Below are 24,552 nucleotides of genomic sequence, written 5' to 3'. Positions count from 1 at the left end.
TCAGTCTCTTAATTTAAACAATTAAGTTGTTATTGTTATTATTATTATAATAATTATTATTATACTTATTGATGTTAGTTTAATTTTTTTAACTGCCAGTGATCAAAATCTAAAGCGTTCATTTTACAATTAAATATTTTATTTATATATTTATAATAAATAACGCCGAACCACAGCATTTATTTTAATTTGCGTGCCACCGAGTTGACATAATAAATTTTATAAAATTATTGTTAGAAGCGCAGAGACTGCAATGAAAAAAATAAAAATAATACTTCGAGACAATTTAATTTTATTTTAATATAAATGCAGTTTTCTGTGTATATTTGATTTGTTTTCCTAAAAGTCATAACAGTAAACTCAATTAAACTTCATAATCAAATTGCATTGCAAATGTTTACGATTGTTTGAAAATAAAAAATTTTTATTTTTATTCTCTGGCGTTCTAACAAAAAAAATATATCACAGTGCTTGTTTATAAACTTTCCAATCAGCAAAAAAAACGTACCTAGGTAATTTTTTATTTAATTATATTTTACTACTAATTAAATAAGAGTAACAAGCACGAATGAAATATATTTTGTTAATCTATTTTTACTACTATTTTTAAAATTAATTTATGCATTAGTTTTGGTTTAATTAAATGCGCGTTCATTTCATTAATTTTAAATTAAGCTTAAGGATATTAAGTTAAATAATTACTATTGAAAAAAAAAAAATTATTTATATAAATCTTAGTAGTTTAAATAATTAATTTTATAAAATACTACACAAGCTTCTAAATTAATTTTAAATATCCTTAAGCTATAATTAACAAATTTTTTTATAACTTAATAAATGCTTGCTTTATTTTTTTAAAAAATGTTCTTTTATTTTTTTATTTTATTCACAAATCAAATTATTTTTTAAAAATGAAGAAATTTAATTTTATCAGATAGAATAAATTATAAAAAAATTAAAGAACATTTTTTACAAAAAGTAAAAAATTGACATACACAATTGCGGGCTAGATAAATTTGGAAAAAAATATAAAAATGCGTATTAATATATAACGCTTTAATTGAAGTAATTCTTCCTAGCAAATACATCCACCTTCTCCTTCGCCCTCCGCTCCATTCTGCATTGTCGATTGATTCTGCAAATCAACAGCTGTTTCGATAGTTAAGGTATTTATATAATTATAATTATTTTTAGTAATTATTATGTAATATAAATAATCAAATTTTATCGATTTTACAACTTTAAACATATCTCAGTAAAAAACGGGACGGAATTATTCTCATGACTCTTTAATTAAACTGTAATTAAAAATAAAAATAAATAAAATAAAGGATTTATTAAAATAAAATACCAAACTAAAGCCTATCTTTTAAATTATTTTAATAGAAATAATATGATTACAATATAATAAAAATAACAAAAGTGACATGAAGTATGACATTAAATATCCTAAATAAATCGTTTTTCTACATTATATATTTTATCCGCTTCCCAATTAGATATTATTTACAATTGAGAATAAATTAATAATTGTTTATTGCCATTAATACAATAAATTGTTTTAATCGCGTAATCACTTTTTTTTTTCCTTTTTAAGTATTTAAAAACATGATTTTTTTTTTTTAATTATTAGATTAATACGAAATTACTGAAATGTTCTTGGAACAAAAAAAATTTTTACATTTTGCTATTATTATTATTGCTATTTATTGTACTCGATAAATTTATTTGGAAATTATAAATAAAAACTGATCAATTGTTTTTAATTTTACTGTAAGTGGTACAAAAATTGTAAATTTATAAAAAGCTACCGAGTGTGTTAATATTTCGCTCAAATTGAAGCTCGGAAAAAATAGACCTGGAAAAAATATTAAAGTTATGAAAAATTCATATTATTTCATTAAAATTATTATAAAATAAAAATAATAATAATAATAATCCGGGGGAGCTTGTTTTTCAGGAAAATTGTAGGTGTAATATTATTACTATTATTATTATTATTATTATTATTATTATAATTTGAAGTTTATAATAATTTTAATGAAATAATATGAATTTTTCATAAATTCCCATGTAAAAATCATCTGATATTATGATGAGGTTCATTATGAATATCATAATGAATCTCATATTTTGACATAAATATGAGAGTCATATAAAAGCCTTATTAATATACATTTGATACCCGTAATAAGTAAAATATTTATGGGAATAAATTTTTTTTTTCAACTACACGGAAAGAAAAAGATGACACTAGATATCATCCCAGATTACACTCAGTGATATCTGTAGTCAAAAAAAAAAATTTTAGATAGTAGTTAGAAAAATCCAGATTATACTGCGTGATATATGGATTACACTCATTGTAATCTGGATTATACTCATTGTAATCTGGATTATACTCATTGTAATCTGGATTATACTCATTGTAATCTGGATTATACTAGCTACTATCTGAAATTTTTTTTCACTTAGTATAATCTGGGATGATATCCAGTATCATCTTGTTTTTTCTGTGTAGATTATAAAATTTTTATTTTTCTTGTTGGAGAAAAAAAATTTCTAGTAATTTTATTATTTTATTATGAAATCATAATGATATTAACATGAATTCATCATAAAGTGATGGTCATATCTGCATAAAATGATAATGATATAGTAATATTGTTAGCCTTTTTAAATAGTGATATAAAATTATTGAGTCATAACTATATACAGTAAATAATGCAAATTAATTAAATCAAAGAAATTTTTAGGAGGATTTAAATTGTTTTCAAAATAAAAAATAATTATTTTAAAATGAAAAAATTTTGTCAGTCAAAAATTTTTTTTAAACCAAGATAGTGTTTTTCTAAATATTTTCTTAAGTTAAGAAAATCAAGAAAGAAAGTAAAGCAGTTCAACAGTATAGTGCATGATAAAAATCCTTTTTTCTTAATTATTATACTTTTCCTCTGATTAACAGAAAAAATTAAAATTTTACAAATCTACTTAAAAAAAAATTCGTTCACTTAAGTATTTTACTTATTATGGATTTCAAATGATATCAGATGATTTTTACACGGGTTTAATATTTTTTCCAGGTCTATTTTTTCCGATTACCGCTCAAGTTACCGCGATATAAATTAAACGTTAATTTAATAATTTAAATTAAAATTAAAATATAAATATATCTGTATGTATAATTTATAAATATGTATTAATAATAATTAATAATTAGTGCCTTGTTGATGAGTAAAAAATAAAAATACCAAGTAATAAGCAGTATGTAATAAATAATTCTGTGATGATGAACACGAGCAATTATCATTGGTAAAAAAAAAATAAATCTGTTATTGTAATTATAATAACAATAACATTAGAGTCAATGAGCAATTTACACAAATATGTGCATCACTTATTAAAACATACTGAAACATTGTATCAATCATTTATATTTACTGTTATAAATATTATATTATTATTATTATTACTTATTTATGATAATTATTAATTTTACGATAGAAAAGATCCTTGATGCACCGATTATTAATAATTATTAGTTAAATTTTGTTGTTTAATAATTTAAATTAAATTTAATCTGATTGCCTGTCTAGTACATTTATTATGACTTATCTTGATTTAGCATAAACAATTGCTCTCGGAGGCTTTGAGCTCAATTGGTGTGTCCTTGAGAACTACTTCTTGCACTACAGAATTGTTAAAAAAATCAATTAAGGAAAAGATGAAAAATAAATTAAATTAATTTAAATAATTGAAATAATTATAATACAACTAAATTAAAATAAATTTAATTAAATTAAGTGATAAGTAAAAAATGATAAGTAGTAAAAATTTTATGTGTTTTTTTAGTGTGTATTCTAAAAAAAAGGATACTGTCTTCTGGAGGTTTATTCTCAGTGGAATCCATGCCAGGTAGAGCGGCGGCAACTCTTCTAAATAACTAATCAAATATTTTTTTTTTTAATTAAATACATTATTTTCTTATGTAATTTTAAGTTTTTATTTTATCAGGTGATTTTATCTCAATACAATAAAATGTTAGTCACAGTGAAAATATTTCTTTGGATACTTTAAACTTTGTGTGAATTAAATAAAATTTTAAGTTTGGTTTGATACTTTAAAAGTTGTATTTTTTTTTTTTTTTTTTTTTTTTTTGGTGCTTGAAATAAAAGTTAAGAGATTTTTTCAGTGTTTGGTAATAAATGGATTTTACAGCTAGAGTGTAATTTTTAAAGCGTCGACAGAAATAATAAAATTGTATTTAGTTCACGAGTAAATCAATAATTTAATTACAGATTATTTTTTAAGACTCATGAATTTTTTAAAAGTACTCTAAGAATATTTTAACTTTAAATAAAAATTTAGAATTTACTTGAACTATTTTTATGTAACATAAAAATTTTATGTGTGATAAAATACCCGATAAAATTAAATATATGATAAGAGTATTTTTTTAATCATTTTATGAAATTTTAAGTAACTAGAAAAATTATATGTACTAAATATACATATATTACTAAATAAAATATCTAATTAATAGTAATTAATGTAATTATCTTTAAAAAATATGATATTGAAAGTAAAATATTTTTTGTGACTTTAAAAAATTGTAAAAAAAATAATTTAATCTATAAAATTTGTATTAATAAAAATTGAATGTAATAAAATTTATAATCATCAATTATTTTCTCTATTAAAAATAAATATTTTAATATTAAATTATAATACTTAGAAAAGAAGACATTTCTTATCTAATACTTTCTATTTAACTTAAGCAACCATTAAACTTCCTTAATTGGTTCACTTTAAATAGAAAAAATTTCGGGTGTCTACTTTATCTCTTGCTACATTAAAATCTAATATTATAAATTTAAACTAACATAATTTAAGAATGACTAGCAGTATCAAAATTTTGAATCTAATCTTAAAACAATAATTTACATAAAATATAATTAATTAAATACTACTCAAAATTTTACTCTAATTATAAGCTTAAAAAATAATAAATTAATTAAATTAACTCAACGCTAAATATAATAACTTACTTAAATTTGAACAGTATAATATTGTAACTAATTATCAAAATAATTATCTAGACTTAGTGCTATCTAATATAATATGTAATGTGGAAAGGTCAGACTAGACACTAGTCAGCATTGATGCCTATCATCCTACCTTGATTATTGATTACATATTGTCAATAAAACTGGATAAAACATGTGATGAGAATATAATTCGTCATAGGTATAATTTTAAAAAATTTAATAAGTCTAATCTAGTAACTGCTCTATGTAAAACTGACTGGTCTGATCTTTCTAACAGTTTTGAACCTGTGCAATCTTTTTCTATAGTATTAAATTATCTAAGATCTCTGATGTATCGCCAAGCTACTTACTTAGCGTTAAAGTTACGCATAAATATTATATTAAAAATATTATATTCGATATTAAATATTATACTAGTTATAGGACATCTTGTTAAGCTATGTAAATATATAAATTTATATTTACTTTATTTATAATTCTATTAACCCTGTTAATGGCGCAAGCTGTTGGTTTTGTTTTTTTCAATAAAAATAAAAATAAAAATAAAAAATAAAATATCATTCTATTTCTATTATTATTTTTTACTATTATTATAAACTCAGTAATTCCCCAATTATTATTGTTTCCAAAATTATTTATTGTAATTATATTGCTGATAACTGTGCTGCTTTTGATTTCATAGGCTACAATCAGCATCCTAGCCGTAGTGCCAACGTACTTGCAACTCTTTTAACATCTCTAAGATAACTATAGTCATCTATCTATTTTTTCACGTCTCAGACAATTGCTATTACTCATTACTTTATGATACAATGTAAATTATTACATGGGTGATTCTCTGTAAGGATGTTTTTTGCTGTCCCAGGCATTTTTTTATTAGAAAAATTGTTATTTTGTTACTAAAAAAAATTTATTACGAAAGTAAAAAAACATTTCTATTTGGAGCATTGAAAACTAAAATGAAATAAATTTTAGTTTTTTTGCTATAAATTCATAAACCACCGAAATATCAGTCCCCTGGGCTGTCCCATTCCTAAAATTAAAACTTTAAGATTAAATTTTAAATTATTCGTCAATAATATATAATTTGATCCATAATATTTATAAACTTAATTAGCTAACTAACAATCTTCTTCAATAAAAAATACCGAAAATTAATTTGTTTCATTAAATTCATTAAACCAAAGTTTGTCCCAGGCATTTTAAGATCAGTCCCTTGCCAGAAGTTCAAAGCCAAAAAAAAAATCCAGCGTGTTATTTTACCTTTTGTAAGGTTTATAAGGATCTAACTAGCCTTGAGTTAAGAACCATAGGGCTGTTAGCGCTTTATCGCCATTTTATTTAGTGTCAAAGCACCGTTTGTGCTGGAAATATGTATCTGGGCCACTTTAAAACTCAGTCCCCTGGCAACTACTTTTATTTATAATTTATTTATGAAATTGGATCCATAAGTCTTAATATTATTCTAATTAATGTAAACATTAATTGAGAACTTGAAAAGTTGAATGCATTGAAATTAGTTTGCTTGATTTTTCTCAATTTGATAAAAAAAAAAAAAAAAAAACAGTCCCCTGTCATGTTATATGGCAAAAGATACACAAATATCGAAAAAGCAAAAATTAATTCGGCTGTTTATTTATTATGATTAAGCTGATAGTTTTGTAGCCCTTGTTAATTTTTTTTGTAATAAAATCAAAAATAATTTGGTCGGACAATTTTGTACAGATTTAAGACGTCCTTACAGAGAATCACCCATATATTTTTGATTATATTCCAGACAAATTGTATAAAAATAAATTAATTATTTACTTATTTAACATTTAAAAATTTTTTTCAATTTTTTTTATTAAAAAAAAAATTCGTCCACCAAATTGATGAAAAATTCGATTTGTGAATAAAAAATACTTGAATATAAATATTATTAAAAAAAAATACTTGAAATTGAGGTCTAAAAGTTATAAAAAAATGCAGCAATACTAGAAAAAATCAGGTATAAAAATTTTGCAGTTACTGTGTTTTAAAATTGGGCAGCCACATACTCTGTATAAACTTTTCAGTGACCCTGTTATAGGCTTTACAGCTGTTGGGTCTCATTATATTGAAATAAATAAATAAATTACTAATTTATAATAAATTAAATAACTTACTAAATAAATAATACAAATATTTTGACTAAAAAAATTATTTGACTCCTTTCAATATCATGAAATTAAAAATATTACCATGATTAAAAATGAAAATTAATACAGCAGACATCTGACAATATTTATGATTTGTTTTATAGAAAAAATTATTAAAAAAAAAAAATCTTAGAAAAATTTTACATGTAGAAAATTTGAAAAACTATTGCAATTTTTTAAAAATATTTTTATTGAATTAAACAAAAATTAAAAAATTGCCAAGTGTCTGCTGATTGCAGTATCATTGATTAAAAAACAATAAGCTACAAGCTATGAATTTTTCTAAAAAAAAATAATAATAAATACCTGCTTAACATTATATCCTGCCTTAGCACTAGTTTCGATGAACATAACATTTAATTCCTTAGCTTTACGTTCACCATCTTCAGTAGAAACTTGCCGTTTGTCACTTAAATCCGTCTTGTTGCCAACAAGCATGATAATAACATCACTGCCCCGCTCTGTCCGCACGTCATCAATCCACTTGGATGTTTGATGAAATGAATTCGCGTCTGGCAAATAAAACTCATGCTTAAGTAACGTGTGATAATTCATAACTCATAAATAAGAAATAAGGTAAAAGACCCCATTAGTGGCACTTTTTCTTTCAGTGAAAAAATGTTCTACTAGGAATAAAAATTAAAAATTTTTTTGACAAAAGGTCTTAAAAATTATAAATAATATATTTATTATTGAAATTAATGATTTAATTAATTTAATAAGTACCAGAATTAAAAAAAGTGTCAGTAATGGGGTCTTGTACCCTAAATAATTATTAATATAAACTTACTGGTGATATCATAAACTACAACCGCAACCGTTGAATCCCTAATGTAACTTGGGATCAGCGAACGGAATCTTTCCTGACCCGCGGTGTCCCATAATTGCAGTCTAACTGTTCTGTCCTCCAAGTACATCGTTTTACTCAAGAAGTCTATTCCTATCGTAGCCTGAAATAATATTTTTTTATTTTATTCAATATTAAATTTCATCAAATATTTCAAATGTAATTTATTCATTGATATATTATCATATTTATTTGATATATATACCTGATAAGTATTGTCAAAACTGTCATACATGAACCGTGTTATAAGTGAAGTTTTTCCAACTGAAAAAAAAAAATAATTTTATTTTTAGTTAATTTTAATTTAGCGTAATTAGTAATAATAAAGAAAATTATTTTGAAATTGACAGAAAAAAAGTTTAATAAAAAAAGAGCAAGAGAGATAAAATACGAGACAGCCTTTAAGTGATATCGATTTATAACCTCGAACAAAATATTAAAAATTCAGACTAAAATATATCCATGACACAAAATAATGTAGGGTTAAATTAACTGATACGATAAATTTACGGTAATTATTTAGCATGGATTTAAATAAATATTTTAGTAAATAAAAATAAATGTATATATGTGAAAGGAAATTTACCACTTTGTTCACCAAGAAACACAAGCTTGAATTTCCGCAACGGGTTACCAAAATCACCCGACGACGACATTGTTTAATTGTTATTATTATTATTGCTCTACGATAAATAATGTGTTGTTATTGATAAAACAATATTTAAATAAATAAGTTATTAATTGTAGAGTGTAAGTATTGTTATTGTGTTAATATACATCAAATAATGAGAATTATTCTCGGGGCTATTTGACAGTTCCGCGACACACACACACGACCACTCCTCTTTCTCTTTTTCTCTCGATCTCAACAGCTTTGCTCGTTCGTAGCCGCCACGTTTGACTGGGAAGTGACGTCATTCGTGCCTCCAGCTTTGAATCTCCAAGTTTCAGACTTGCGACACTTGTTTCATTTTTATTATTATATTTATTGTTTTAGTACTGTCAATACAGCGGTTCAAGAATTTTTTTTTTTATTTTTAAATATATAAATTTTGATATTTTTTTTTAACAAATCAATTATAATTAAAAAATTTCATAAGTATTTTTTTTTAATATTTTTTATAATACTTAAGTTAGCCGACGTTTTTAATTTTTTTTTAATAATTAAATTAGAGCAAAAGAATATTTTTTAAAAATTGCACTTACAGTTTTAAAAGTTTTTGACAAATAAATTTTTTTTTATTTTTTTTAATAATTAAATTAGACCAAAAGAATATTTTTTAAAAATTGCACTTACAGTTTTTAAAGTTTTCTACAAATGAAATTTTTTTTTTTTTATTTTTTGGTAATAATTTTTTCAATAAAAAAAAATTATAAAAATTTTTAGATGTCGGCTAACTTAATTTTCATTTATTTTTTTGTTAAAAATTATCAAAAGAATTTAAACTGAATTTAAAAAAAATTAAAACTAAAAAATTTGACATATATAAATTTTTAAAAGTTATTTATGAAATATTTTTTGATTTCTTCTTAAAAACATTTTATTTTAGACCCATAAAATTTGTTTTTGTTAAAAATTTTTAAATACAAAAATTATAATTAAGAAATTTTACAAGTAAAAATTTTTAATAATTATTGATGCAATTTTTTTAATGTTCATTTCTTCTTAAAAAAAAATTTTTTTTCAGAACTCTACAATTTGTTTTTGTTAAAAATTATTAAATGATTTAGAAAAAAATTATAATTAAAAAATTTGATGCGTAGAAATTTTTAAAAATTATTGAAACAATTTTTTTAATGTTAATTTCTTCTTAAAAAAAAAAATTTTTTCAGAACTATAAAATTTATTTTTATCAAAAATTTTTAAAACAAATTATAATTAAAAAAGTTTATGACTAGAAATTTTTAAAAATCATTGAAGTAATTTTTTTAATTTTAATTTCTTCTTTAAAAAAACTTTTTTTTAGAACTATAAAATTTATTTTTATCAAAAATTTTTAAATGATTTTAAAACAAATTATAATTAAAAAATTTGACGAGTAGAAATTTTTAAAAATCATTTATGCAATTTTTAAAAAATACTTTTTTAGTCTCAATAAATAAATTCAAATTAAATAATTCTTTTTTAATTCTAGAAAATTTTTAAAAATTTTCAAAAATATTTATTGTAATATCTTAGATAAAAAAAATAACATATGACTAATGCAAAAAGGGCGCATAGCTACAGGTTAGTAGGGATCCATGCTAAAAGGGCGCATAAAAAAAATTTTTTTTGCCATTCTTCTTGAAATCGCTCAAAACACAAAGATCTGTAAAAAAAAAAAATTCGAGTATCCTAAAGCTAAAAGGACGTAACTCAAGACATGCGCCCCTTTAGCTTTTAGAAAAGTAGTGCCTAAAAGAGCACATAAAAAAAATTTAAGTTTTTATAAAAAATTTTGATAAATAGCTTCACAAGACATAAAATAAAAAAGTTTAATGAATAAAAAAAAAATTTCTTAACAGCCGGTCCCTACACGGAAAGAACAAGATGACACTGGGTATCATCCAAGATTATACTCAGTGATATCTGTGGTGAAAAAAAATTTCAGATAGTAGTTAAAAAAAATCCAGATTATACTGCGTGATATCTGGATTATACTAACTACTATCTGAAATTTTTTTTTACTCAGTATAATCCGGGATGATATCCAGTGTCATCTTGTTCTTTTCGCGTACGATTGCAGCTTCATATTTCTCTTCTAGACAAAGAAGAATTTTGAAAAAAACGCTCTGCTACGTAATAGATTTTTTAATTATCTATTTCGTATAGCAGGGTGTTTTTTTCAAAATTGTCATTTATTTAAAAGAAAAACATAAAACTTCAATAGCTTCATAATCATGAATGCACCGAGGATAGTACCGTTTCTTGCAGTGAGTGCGACGCGAGAAAAAGAGGGGATCAGCTGCTTTTAAGTACTTAAACAATATTGAAAAAATAATAATTTTTAACTATTTTGATACAAGCAATGGATAATCAAATTAATCGAAAACTAATGGGATTGAAATAATTTTCAAATAAAAAATAAATTAATACAATCACGCATATTTTGCAATTTTTTAAAAATATTTTTAATTGTAATTTTAAAAGAGTGTATGTTGAGTTAGAATACGCCTCTTTCGTATGAATCTACCGTTTTTTTTTATTTTTAGGCTAAAAATGAGCATTTTAATGAATTATTTAGAAAAAAAATTTATAAGCCCTTTTAGCTTTAGGTCATAAAATTTTCAAATTCCTAAAGCTAAAAGGGCGCATAATTAGAGACATACGCCCTTTTAGCTTTATGAAATCAATGCTTGATTTTTCGACTAAGAATAAGTCAACTAGTCGATTGGTGATAAAAAAAAAAATTATGCGCCTTTTTCGCATTAGTCACGCGATATTTTTATTATCTTTTCCTTATCAATTTTCATCTCAGTAAATTGAACAGCAATTTTGTATTCTATTGAACAACTGCAAATATACTGTAGTATAGCCTTAAATGTTAATGTTGAAAAAATAAATTTCACAATCGCAATAAATATAATTTATCTGTAGGATGTAATTATCATATTACATTCTCTTGTGTAGGTGTCTAAACTCTCAATAACAAAATATATTTTAATAGACATATATTTTATATTTATATATAATTTTATGTACAGACTTTACAATTTAGATTTAAAATATTTAAATTCATATAAAAACATTTAGTGGTAAATAATTGTTTAATCTTGGTGAGGGCGATTGTTGAAGTTATTGTTGTTGTTTGTTCTGTCGGGATCTTCAACTACTATTGAATGACAAGCGAGATCGTAACCGGTACGATTGAATCTAAAGGAAAACAGGGAGAAGCAGATTGGAAATATTAGAGTCATTATTAAATTTTTTACAATTGAACGTCCCAGAGCTAACGGGAGACCCAGGTCGGTACCAGGAGATACTAGCACCACTTCGGTCCCATCACGACGTTCTACTGGTGTTATTGTACGGCATTGCACAACTCTAAGACCCATCAGGAATTTACCGGGTGTTGCTCCACCGATACGACCATTTATGCCGTGTTGAATAAAAATTGCCTGTAATTTGAATTAATTAGTATATTCTATTTTTAAAAACTTAATATTTTATTTTGATTTCTAGAGATGATATTTATTAACTTAATAATAATAAAATGAGCCGACGATTTTGATTTTTTTCATTTAATAAATTAGAATTGAAAAACAAATATTTTTTAAAAATTGCACTTGTAATTTTTCAAGTCTTTTACAAATAATATTTTTTTTTATTTTTTTTATAAGGTAATTATGCAAAAGTGGGGCTTCACGTATTTTGGAGTGTAAAAAATCGAAAAATTGATCTTTTAGAATTTTCTTTTTCTCAAATTGTTCTTCTTTACGGCAGATTTATGATAAAAATGATAAAAAATATGGAAATTGAATATTTTAGTGATTTATTTTCATTTGAAGTTCAAAAATTTACAATTTTAGGTGTTTTTCAATGAAATGTTGACGATGATATTTTTTCCGGTTATTAAAATATTTTTTTTATTAAAGAGCGATAAAAATAGGAAAAATTAGAAAAAAAAATTCAGAATATCATAATTTAAAAATTTTTGAATTTCAAATGAAAAAAAGCACCAAAATATTCAATTTTCATCATTTTTATCATAAATTCGCCGTGAAGAACAATTTGAAAGAAATTAATCAAAAAAATCAATTTCTCGATTTTTTTTTATTTTATTTCAATTTTATTTAAAATAGGAGGAGCCCCACTTCGACATAATTATCAATTTTTTTTTTCATTAGTTGCTTCAACTCTAAATAAATTTATTAACTGAACCGTATTTTTGTTTTTAGTTTTAATTTTAAAAATTAAAAAAAAAATATAACAAAAAGTAATTTAAAATTTTTTGTTAATTTTGAAAAAAAATATTTTTTAGTTTTAAAATTTCCTTAGCATAAAAAGTTCTCCAAAATTATTTTTTTTAGTGTTCAAAAAATTAATCTTTTTTGTGACACTGAACGCAGCAGAAACTTTAAACTTTATCAATTTTATTTAAAATTTTACTAAAAAAAAATATTTTTAAAAAATTACATTCATAATTTTTAAAAATTTCTACTAATAGAATTCTGAAAAATTCTCTTTGCAACAATTTATTACTTAAAATGATCAAAGCTTTAGAAATTAAAAATAAATTACCAACTAAAACATACTTAAATTTGATTAACCACCTATGCTACAATATAAATTGAAATTACCTCAAATACACAGACAATAAAACGATGCATCAATTCCCAAATCAATATCGTCGATGCAACGTCCATAGCCATTTTATAGTCAACTATTTTTAAACTACTCTGCAGTGTGTCAAGAGTATACGGCTCCATATTCCTAAAATTTTAATTATATCAATTAAAAAAATAGAACAAAATAATTGTGAAACCGATGCAAAACAAGTTTATGCATAAATATTATATTAGTTATAGGACATCTTGTTAAGCTTTGTAAATATATAAACTTACAATCGTGGACATTAATTTAATTATGTTTTTAAGTTTACTGCAAAATAGCCATTTGTAAACTCGAACGTTCATAAACTATAAAGTTTAAAATTAGTTGATAATGACATTTATAAAATTAGTCGCAAATAAAAAATAATATTAATGAAATTAGTGAAATGGAAATTTCATCAAATATAAATTCAATCATTTATAAAATAGCGAAAAACAAAAATCTGTGGCTATGTGAATTTAGCCAATTTTTACTACAGAAACTTATAAAATTAGCCGATTGTAAACTTTGTGAATTGTAAAATTAGCCGTTTCTAAATTTCTCGTAATTCTTGAATGGATCGACGGATCAAAAAACGATTTGAGGCATCTAAAAGGATTTTCATAAATTTAGTTTTTCTAAAAATTAGAGCAGATTAGACCGACCCATTCAAAAGTTATGAGAAGTTTAAAAACGGCTAATTTTACAATTCACAAAGTTTACAATCGACTATTTTTACAAGTTTCTGCAGTAAGAATTGGCTAAATTCACATAGCCACAGATTTTTGTTTTTCGCTATTTTATAAATGACTGAATTTATATTTGGTGAAATTTCCATTTCGCTAATTTCATTAATATCATTTTTTGTTAGCGACTAATTTTACAAATGACATTATCAACTGGTTTCTAAATTTAGAGTTAATAAACGTTCTAATTTACAAACGGCTATTTTTCAGTAATATTAAAAACATACTTAAATTAATGACCATGATTGTATATTTACATTAAGGTAAAAGCCCCAATAGATGATCATGTACCAGTATATGATCACTCCATGTATTTGTATACCTATATTTGTGAATATAGATATACAAATACATGGAGTGATCATAAACTGGTACGTGATCATCTATTGGGGCTTTTACCTTATGTATAATTCTATTAACCCTGTTAATGGCGCAAGCTATTGGGTTTATTTTTCAATAAAAATAAAATAAAAATAAATTTTTCGATCGTAAAGCACTATCTGTTGCTTCGCATCATGAGTCATGCAAAAAGTTAATAAAAAATACACTTACATGGTGGCAAATATATCTAGCGCAACAAATGTTATTACTAATTTTAAAACAAACAACATTAACGAGTCTATTAATTCTGCTACAAAACGTTTCCATATCGGCGGTATATGATATTCAATACCTGTAATTAATTAATTATCAATAAGTAGCTTTCAACAATAACAATAATAATAATAATCATCATTGGAAAGATAATTAAATAAATTACCATCAGGTCGATTGGAATTGGAATTGGAAGTTGTACCATTTAAATTATTTCTAGACTGATCAGCCTGCTGATTAGTTTGTGCACTTGAACTTGTTGATTGTAAAGTGCCAGGGGTATTTATTGATGAAGTATTGATATTGCTGCAACTAGCCGGTGATTGATTCAGCGGGGATCCTGCTAGAGAATAAAATCAATGTTATCATAATAAATAATAAATGAGATTAAAGGTTAAGTGGTTAACTTAACAAAGTATGTAGGTCTATAGACCTAGATCACTGTACAGATGTTAGGTGAATCTTACCAGGTTGATGCAACAGTTGACCAGACATAAGATAATACGGTACAGTAGCAGCAGCACTTTGCCATGCATAGGCTTCTTGTAACCATTTTTCTAGTTTTAGAAAATAATCATCTCGCTCTTTTTTTCTTTTCGCTTTATCATCCAATATTTCTTCATTTATATTTTTATTTTCCTTAGACATTTTTTATTTATCTATTATCTATCAATAAATATAAATTTTATTTAAGTAACTTAAATTAATATCACTTATTTATTGGTTATAATTTTTTTATACGTATTGTTATGATTCAACCTTAATATACACGTATGATCTAGGGTACTTGGAGACTACGACATTATCACAACAATGTTAATAATTTAACAGAAATATATAGACACTATTACTACTTACTACAGCTGTCATATATATATATGTTACCAGTGTTTGCATGCATTTGACATAAATAAACCAATCGACTTTTTTTTAGTCATACTTTAAATACGTGACGTCACTTGCGCGGGAAATTTTTAAATTCACTTAAGAATTATTTGTTTTCTTTTTTATTTTATTAAAGTAAAAAAATTACAATTATTTTTTTTCAGGTTAGTAAATATTAATTAGTTAATTAAAAAGTTATTTATTGCTAGTGTTTATTTTTGGGTCATTATTTATTTTTTCTTCTAAAAGTTTAACTAATTCTTGACGTTTCTCTAAAAGTCCTTTTATTTCTTCACCGAAATTTTTTATCATTTCTATTATTTCACTTTCACTTTGATTTTCTTCAAGATTATTATTTTCATTGTTGTTGTTATTTATATTCTCTGAAGACTCAGAATCAGATGAGGTTGAAGGACTAGAAAAGTATCCCATCATTGGAGAAATATCGTCTGCTATTAAATCTGTTATTTCTTCTTGATCTTCTTCAGGATAATTTTCTATAAATAAATAAATATAACAAAAAATCATTAAAATAAATCAATAATTTACAGTGTAAAGGTTTATTTTTTAGAAAAAGTGACACAGATTTTTTTAGGTTACATTTTTAATAACAATAAAAAAAATTAATTCACTAAAACTAAATTATTGATATTCATATTTTTTAAAAATAATTATTAAAAATTTTAACAATGTCAAAATATTATTCGTAAGAAAAATAAATGAAAATATGATATTATTTATAAAAAGATTGAAAATTTCGCATAAAAATATTTTTAAAATGTTTATAAATATTTTTAATTTTTTTTTTTTTAATAATTAATTTATTAAAAAAAAAACTTAACACTTGTTTGCAAAAAATATTTTTTTAAGCATTTGCAAAAATTTCTAAAATTTTTTTTTTATAATTATACTTTTGTAACCTAAAAATAAAAAAATAATTGAAATAATTTCTTCTATTTGTTTATTAAAAAAAAAAATTAATTTTTATAAATAAAATTTTGACATTGAAGGTTATATTAAAGTACTTACGGAAATTAGATTGTAACAACATGTTTTTTTTTTATATTATTTACAAATGTTCAATAAAAACAATCCGAACTTTGTAAATAATTATTAATTTAATTAATTTCTCTGTAATTATCTCCAAAAAAATTAAATAAACTGATAAAGGTTATTATTGTGTTTCTAAAACTATAAACCTGGTGGTAAAAAAGAAATACTAATTATTTTTACCGCCAGTAGATAAAATTTAAACCACCATCGCTGCGGTGAGCAAATAATAAACTACCAATAAAAAACACCGAGTAGTAGCTCTATAAAAAATAAACCCAACGGCAATAGTTTCCCAGAACAGGCACTGGTCATTCGTCGAGTCACGACTTTTTTGTAAAATTTATTCATTCATTGGTAGTTCTGCTTTTTTCATAACTAGAATTTAATTTGCGCGCGCAAGCCGCGCCTCATATTTATTGTCATGATATATTTATGTGTCGTTTATGTATATTATATTCGTTTTCAACCAATCAGAATGAGAATAAATATTTTCAACCAATCACATTACGAATAAATTGGTTTCACATACATTTCATCTCAATTTTATTATGGGACTAGAATTCAAATTTGCGCGCGCAAGCGCGCGCCTTGACTATAGACTTTGCATATATTTTCATGCATATGATATATTTGACCAATCACATCACGAATAGTTTGGTTTCACATATATTTCATCTCAATTTTATTATGGGACTAGAATTTGAATTTGCGCGCGCAAGCGCGCGCCTGACTGTAGCATTTGCATATATTTTCATGCTTATGATATATTCGACCAATCACGTTACGAATAGTTTGATGCCACATACATTTCATCTCAATTTTATATTAGGATTTATCTCAATTTTATTATGGGATTATCGCGAATTTGGTATTCCATTTACGTTCACTATACTAACTTAATAATAATTTCGGAAGAAAACTAAGCGGCCGGAAATGCCTATTTTTTTTTCTTCGGATTTGAATATATAAATTCATAAAATATTTGTTTTTTAAATAAATCAGACCGTCTATTCAACGTGAAGAGAAGAATGTGCGGTTTGCTCTTTCAATTGCAATAATCTCGCATTAGGGCGATTCCGTACTCGCGGGTGCAACATTTAGACTCACTCAAGGCTTCTTACTAAGAAAGTAAAAACTCTTTTTAAAGAAATGACTGGTCGCAAGATTACATTGTAATCTGTTTTACAAAAATTATTATAAAAAACATTTAATAAAATGTCTAAATAGACACAGGAGAGGTTTAAAATGCTATCGCGGGTGCAACGAAATCGGCCCACCATTAAAGGTCATGAAGCTAGAATGAAAAAAGTCTGTTAATTATGGAATATTTGTTAAATTATTTTTACATTCTTTAAAAGAATACAAAACAAACTAATTATTAATTTAAATAAAATTATTAAAAGAAATAAATATTATAAATTATTCACTTTTTATCCAGTCGCGGGTGCAACACGTCTCACTGTAGGAAATATAAACATTTCCATGTAACTTTAAATTAAAGATATGAGATCATAGATGCTGTATCACTAATTAGCACTTTCTTATGTAACTAAAATAAATTATTCGTTTGGAATAGTCAGCGATTTATCAGACTTAAGGTTCATCTTCAGAATCGCTGTAAACATCAGAAACGCGTTACTTTTACGTAACTTTTTTTGCAACTTTTCTACGTTTTTTTTTTTTAGTAGCAGTTATCAAAACTGATTTGCTTTTCAAATTAGACTTCGACGTTTGTGCAACACAAATGCTCTTACCCTCTTCAAATTGAAAAAAATTGGTATAAAAAAAAGTAACAAATACTGTGATTTAAAAATTTATGTCAAAAACAGCGCCAACAAAATTAATTCTCTTGCTTCAAGAAATACGTATCTTGATCCAAGACAATTTATTTAAATCAAGAAAATTTTCTTGTTTTGAGAAAATTTCTCTCTTGCTCCAAAAAATTAAGTTCTTGACAGAAGTAAATTTTCTTGTCTTGAGAAAATTTTTCTCTTGCTCCAAAAAATTAAATATCTCGATAATAAATTTTCATTAATATTTTTATTGACGAACAAGTCAAATGGGAAGATCAAATAATATTGAACCATTTTCTTTCATTCAATATGTATAATTGCGTGCTAAAATAATCTAAAATGGGTATCAAATATTCAAGAGAAAAATTTTCTCAAGGTGAAAAAATTTTTTTCTCCGCTGAAGTAGGTGGCGCTGCTTTCCTAAAATATCTAAAAATCTTGATCCAATATAAAAATTTATTGTATCAAGTATTTATGATAATTTGAATTAAGAAAAATTACTTCCACCAAGAATAGATTTTCAAGAAAAATTTTTACTTCGGCCAAGACAACTTCGGTCTTCCTTCAGGCACCCGAAAATTTACTTGGGCCAAGAATTTTATTCTCCAGTCAAGAAATCTTTTTTTCTGTGTACCTGTAGGTTTGTATCTGTTCTTATCGTAAGTCCGTATGGACACAAAAACAGCGACCACCCCTTTTTTCTCAAGCAATAATTTCTCATGACATAATTTATTTAGTAAAATTTCTCAAGTAGAAAATTTCTCATTGTCAAAATTTCTCACGGACAAAATTTCGCAAGGACAAAATTTATTATGTCGCAATTTATCTTATGTTTAAATAAATGCTATAATGCTAATGCTGTAAGCTTTAAATTAAATGACTCATTGCTAATGTCGAATAAACACACACAAAAAACATGTTAAAGGGGCGCAACACGATTATCTACGATTAGGTTGGTCTAATGTCGAATAAACACACGCAAAAACCATGTTAAAAGAGCGCAACACGATTATCCGCATTTGTGTTGGTCTAATGTCGAATAAACACACATTCATGTCATGTTGAATTTATAGTGTTTAAGAAAATGTTGATATAAGGAATTTTAGGGATGAGAAATTATTGATGTGAGAAATTTTTGTCATGAGAAATATTGCGGGATTAATAAAGGCGGGGAGTCTATAAAAACCTATGTGGATTTTCGAATACGAAACAGAAAATTTTTTTAATGATTTTAAATGACAACTCTACAATCGGAAAAAATGATGTATTCTATATGTAACAGCCACTTTGAAAATATCCGAATTCTAAAGTAATTCCATATAAACTGGAAATCAATAATTTATCTGCCAACAATTATAATTGTATACTGAGTTTTAAATATTTTCTAAATAAATCTGTTAAATAAAAATAAGAACAAAAAATCACCTCGCTCTCTAATTTTTCCAATCATTGACACCCATTATTTTATTTTAATTAAAATTATTGGTGAAACCACCTAGAGTTAAAATAATTATGACGGCTTTGTTTATTTGTAGTAAGTATTTTTATTTATAGACCCAAGACAATTGATTGGAAATAATTATCAATTAAAACACTTTGATTTTGCAATTAAAAATAAAATTATTTTATGTAGGGGTCATTCCATGTCAAATTGACCAATAGTTGGAATCGACCCCTTCTGATTTGGATGAAATTTGGTCACAAGTTTGCTTTTATCATAAAACAAAGTTGTGCCAAAGGAAAAAATTTTAAAAATTTTTTTCGAAAAGTTATTTAAGATTCAAAATTTCACCATTTTCAGGTTTTTCAAATTTATTTTTGTAATATCTCGAAAACTATTATAGTTACAAACATGGGCCAAAGTTCATTTTAAAGGGGATACTTAGAACTGTAAAAAAATTTTTTTTTGGGTAAAATTTTTGAAAAATCATAGTGGTAAAATTTTGAAATTCAAAAAATCGTTTAAATCCAAGCCCGCTATGAAATTTTTGGCTCATTTTTAACTTCCCGCTAAGAAAATCTCAGATTTTCAAAAATCGGGAAGTTATTGGTTTTACCCCGTTTTACAAAAATCCAGTTTTCATCAGATCTCGATGTTCAAGGATCACAGGAAGCTTCCCTGACTATCCCCGCGAGGGTGTCACTATGTGTGTGTGTGTGTGAGTGTGTGTGTGTGTGTGTGTAAGTTTTTAAACCTCTCATAACTTTTGAATGGCTTGACCGATTCGACCGCGATTGGCACCATTCGAAAGGGCTTGTCAAAACTTAGATTTTGGATACAATTTGGATCGATTCGGACCGATAGATTTCGAAAAATCTAAAAAAAAACTTTTTCAAAAGTGGTTTTTTTGGAATAACTTTCGAACGGCTTTATCGATCAACTCCAAAAACTAATCAGCTCTTAACCTTAAAAAACCACGTCGATCGCTGCTAATCCGGTCAAAATTGGTCGATTTGTTCGAGAGATATCGTGCAGGAAAGAAAACCCAAAACAGTGTTTTTTCGGAATTACTTCAAAATTTTTAGCTTGATCAATTCAAACTTAAAGACTTTTCATAAGGCTTAAAAAACTGCGTCGAATGCCGCCAACCGCGTGAAAATCGGTTCATTCATTCAGAAGTTATTGCGCTTTGAAAACTCAAAAAATAGTGTTTTATCAACCTTCTATCAAACTTTTGAGCTTGAAGAGCTCAAAAGCATATAAAAGTTATCTTTTTGAGCTCGAAGAGCTCAAAAACGTCGTAAATGCAATTTTAAACGCCTAGGTATGGAATTAGCGGGAAGTTGCAGGGATGGCCTTCAGGGTCAACCGTTTTCCTAATTTTTTTTTACTGAGTACCTCTTACTAATCATAAAATATCCTGAAATTTTCAAGAGGGTGTTTTTTTTTATTCGAAGATATAAATTTTTGAATTTGGGAAAAAAAAACTTTTTTTTTTTTAAACTTCGAATGATGTTAAGTTAAAATAATTATTTAATTTTGTGATTCTCAATAATAAAAAAATACAAATATTATCTGTACTACCATCAAGTTGGTCAACAGAAAAAATTGTAAATATTTTTGGCGCATCAACATACATGATAAAAAGAGTGAAAGAAAAAGTACAACAAGATGATATTTTATTTATTCCTGACTAGCAGTTCGCCCTGGCTTTGCACGGGCTTATAACAAAAAGTTCCAACAAAACTTCGAGTCCATAGAAGCTATTGTTTGAAAATGAGAGATTTTCATTGCTAACGCCCCCGCAATCCCTTTTGGGGTTAGAACTATAATAGTTTTCGAGATATTACAAAAATAAATTTTAAAAACCTGAAAATGGTGAAATTTTGAATCTTGTATAACTTTTTGAAAAACATTTTTAAAATTTTTTCCTTTGGCACAACTTTGTTTTATGATAAAAGCAAACTTGTGGCCAAATTTCATCCAAATCGGAAGGGGTCGATTTCAACTATTGGTCGATTTGATATGGAATGACCCATAGATAATTTTAATATTAAGATATACTTGAATTTAAATAAGCCTTTAATTTTAAGGAAGTCCTTACGCTCCAGTTGAGTCATAACAACTGTAGTAGTAAATTTTCAATAAATTAAAATACAAAACCCATAAAAATTCCTAAAATTAAAAAATAAATAGTATATGAGGCATTAATCGTTGAAATTTTGAAAATAAAAAAAAAAATAGTTAAATACAAAAATTAATTTGACTGTTGTAAATCAGCTGTTAGTAACCTGTCCGTGATTTGGCAACGCTTTATTTCGGTTGTTTACATTTTTATTTGCACAATATAACCTTAACCGTGTTTAACTTTTTGCAGTCAGTGTAAATAAATAAATTAATTAAAAATGTTTAGTCACAAAACCATAACATTCTAATGTCTCATGGCAGGAATGCTAGTATTTTTTAATTATTGTTTTATTTTTCAATTATGAATTATGAAAATTTGTTAACAATAAATTAACTAATAAGTATGCATGAAAAACATAAGCGCGTTAATTAAAGTTTAGTTTGAATTTATTGAATGGTCTGAAGCTCGCGCGCTACGCAACGTTGCCAAATCTTTTGACTCCATTTTATTGTAGGTAACTTGAGAATTTTTTGTGATTTTTAGATATTAATTTCTCAATAAATATCTCGGTAACTGATATATTTTATTGCAAAAAAAGAAACCTGAATATTTCGAAAATCTGATTTTTAGTTTTTTTTTACTTCATCTAATCCATGACTGATAGTATAATTCGAGAAATACTGCAAACGTCTGATTTTCTCGTAAGACTCTGAACAAATACTAAGATTTAAAAATTTTATTTTTTCAAAAATTTGTCCGGTAAAGTATAATTTAAACCTCACTATAAGATAAATAAGGACCTTAACTATTAGAAAAAAATTAAATTTACTCATAATCTAATATTTTTTATTTTACATTGGCGGCGAAAGGACCTCCTTAAATAAGATTCATTAATTACTAGCTCATATATATATGGGGTATTCCATGCCAAATCGACCACTTTTGAACTCGACCCCTTTAGATTTAGCTGAAACTTTATCATTCTTTTCTACCCTTTGAAAAACATTTTTGAGAATTTTTTCAATTTTTTTTGTCCAACCCAAAAAAAGTTTTGAATTTCCCAAAATAGTGGCTTTTTTATTTTCAAACAGCCATAACTTTTTTAGACATTGACCTTTGGGTACTTTTTTTTTTTTTAATTTTTGTTTTTGAATGAACTTTTCGAAAAAATACACAAAAAAAATTAAATATGATCAATTCTATACACGGAAAAAAGTAAACTGTAATATTCACTCGGATTCCGGTTAATTTTTATAGTTTCAAACAGTAAAGCGAACATCGGGGTGGCCAAAATATAAATATTACAGAACTTAATGTAGAAAGTATAAAAGCCACAATTTATAATTTAATATCCAAAATAAGTGATTAGTAGCTGTCACTATAGTAAATAACGACTCTTTCATCTTTAAAAATTACAGTTTCAAACAGTAAAAATTTCCATTTCAATATATAGTCGATATTATGAGGAGAAAGGGAACTCAGATGAAAGAGAAGGGGGTCTCACTCTGGGAGAAATTAACGTTTGAAACAGTAAAAATTATACTTTTAAAATATACATTTTATCAGTCCGAACAAGTCAATAATTACAGTTTGATTTTTACCGTTGCGTTTAAAATTTACCATTTTACTTTGTAAATATTGACGTTGCTTGTATTAGAAATTTACTAACTTTATATTATACTTTTTACATATCATAACATCATTTTTTAGGTACGAAATGATAAATATCAAAGTCTGAATTCTTAATTATTATACTTTAACATTTTAGACATTTACATAGCGAATATTACTGTTTGAAATAGTATTTTCTTCCATGTAAAGAGTAAATTGTAACGTTTAAATGGTAATAAATATTATAAAGTGAATAGTAAAATCACGATTTTACTGTTTGAAATGGTAATTTTTAGCAGTTGATCACTACTTATTATAAATAGACTGTTATTTATTACAGTTTACTTTTTTCCGTGTAAAATAATCGTTTTTTTTTTTAACAAAATTAAGGCTTCAAAATTAAGGCTTTTGAGTTTTTTCAACATCTAGAATTGGAAAGTTCAACGTGCTAATAAATCTGATCTGAAAACTGATTTTTAAAATTTTGAAATTAAAATTATATGCAAACTTAATGTCTTTACACAAATAGCTAATATATAACAATATTTCAGGATCTTTAAATTCTTTAAATTTTATAAATTTTTGATAAAATTCTCTTTTCTGTCATTTCTCTTTCTCTTTTCATTATATTTTAAATTTTAATTATTTATACGCTATGTTTCTCACTGTTATACAAAGATGTAAATTGTTTCGATATGTTACTTACGTGTACCATTTCTAATACTGTAATTTATAACATTTGTCATTCGGCTCTTAGCCTTGGCATTTAAATATAAATAAATAAAAAAAAAAAAAAAATCGTTATTTTTTCAAAGTTGGCCATTTTTTTTTTTAATTTTTTTTTCTCAAAAAAAACTTCAATCAATTCGACAACTATTCCCGCTCATTCTGGGCAGGGCTGATTTTTTAAAAAATTTTTTTTATTTAATTAAA

The 24,552-nt window shown here is 25.0% G+C and overlaps 3 protein-coding genes across 5 annotated transcripts; all 3 read right to left on the bottom strand.

The window, feature by feature from the left end:
- Positions 1 to 984: 984 nt before the first annotated feature.
- Positions 985 to 8,976, bottom strand: LOC123262763 (ras-related protein Rab6). Of its 2 annotated transcripts, none has more exons than XM_044725170.1 (6): positions 8,662 to 8,976; positions 8,281 to 8,339; positions 8,019 to 8,178; positions 7,535 to 7,740; positions 3,877 to 3,943; positions 985 to 1,149 (listed from the first exon to the last, which is right to left on the bottom strand). In XM_044725170.1, the coding sequence occupies exons 1-6, from the start codon at positions 8,729 to 8,731 to the stop codon at positions 1,076 to 1,078; spliced, it is 636 nt and encodes a 211-aa protein (XP_044581105.1). In that variant the 5' UTR covers positions 8,732 to 8,976; the 3' UTR covers positions 985 to 1,075. The 2 variants fall into 2 exon arrangements, with proteins under 2 accessions (XP_044581105.1, XP_044581106.1); XM_044725171.1 differs by lacking the exon at positions 985 to 1,149 and adding an exon at positions 3,556 to 3,689 and having other exon boundaries at positions 8,662 to 8,973.
- A 2,729-nt stretch (positions 8,977 to 11,705) lies between these two features.
- On the bottom strand, positions 11,706 to 15,578 carry LOC123262761 (protein FAM8A1). 2 transcript variants are annotated; one of them, XM_044725168.1, is made up of 6 exons: positions 15,468 to 15,578; positions 15,176 to 15,374; positions 14,875 to 15,048; positions 14,667 to 14,787; positions 13,356 to 13,488; positions 11,706 to 12,173 (listed from the first exon to the last, which is right to left on the bottom strand). In XM_044725168.1, exons 2-6 carry the CDS (start codon positions 15,354 to 15,356, stop codon positions 11,823 to 11,825), a joined length of 960 nt encoding a protein of 319 aa, XP_044581103.1. In that variant the 5' UTR covers positions 15,357 to 15,374; positions 15,468 to 15,578; the 3' UTR covers positions 11,706 to 11,822. The 2 variants fall into 2 exon arrangements, with proteins under 2 accessions (XP_044581103.1, XP_044581102.1); XM_044725167.1 differs by lacking the exon at positions 15,468 to 15,578 and having other exon boundaries at positions 11,707 to 12,173; positions 14,875 to 15,051; positions 15,176 to 15,371.
- Positions 15,579 to 15,776: 198 nt separating this feature from the next.
- On the bottom strand, positions 15,777 to 16,793 carry LOC123262764 (GATA zinc finger domain-containing protein 18-like). Its single transcript, XM_044725172.1, has 2 exons — positions 16,623 to 16,793; positions 15,777 to 16,090 (listed from the first exon to the last, which is right to left on the bottom strand). The coding sequence occupies exons 1-2, from the start codon at positions 16,642 to 16,644 to the stop codon at positions 15,789 to 15,791; spliced, it is 324 nt and encodes a 107-aa protein (XP_044581107.1). The 5' UTR covers positions 16,645 to 16,793; the 3' UTR covers positions 15,777 to 15,788.
- Between the last annotated feature and the right edge of the window lie 7,759 nt (positions 16,794 to 24,552).

The sequence above is a fragment of the Cotesia glomerata genome, linkage group LG4, assembly GCF_020080835.1.
Source record: "Cotesia glomerata isolate CgM1 linkage group LG4, MPM_Cglom_v2.3, whole genome shotgun sequence".
Taxonomy (NCBI): Eukaryota; Metazoa; Arthropoda; class Insecta; order Hymenoptera; family Braconidae; genus Cotesia; species Cotesia glomerata.
Note: the sequence above shows the minus strand (reverse complement) of the source record. Positions and strands in the feature narration are given on the sequence as shown.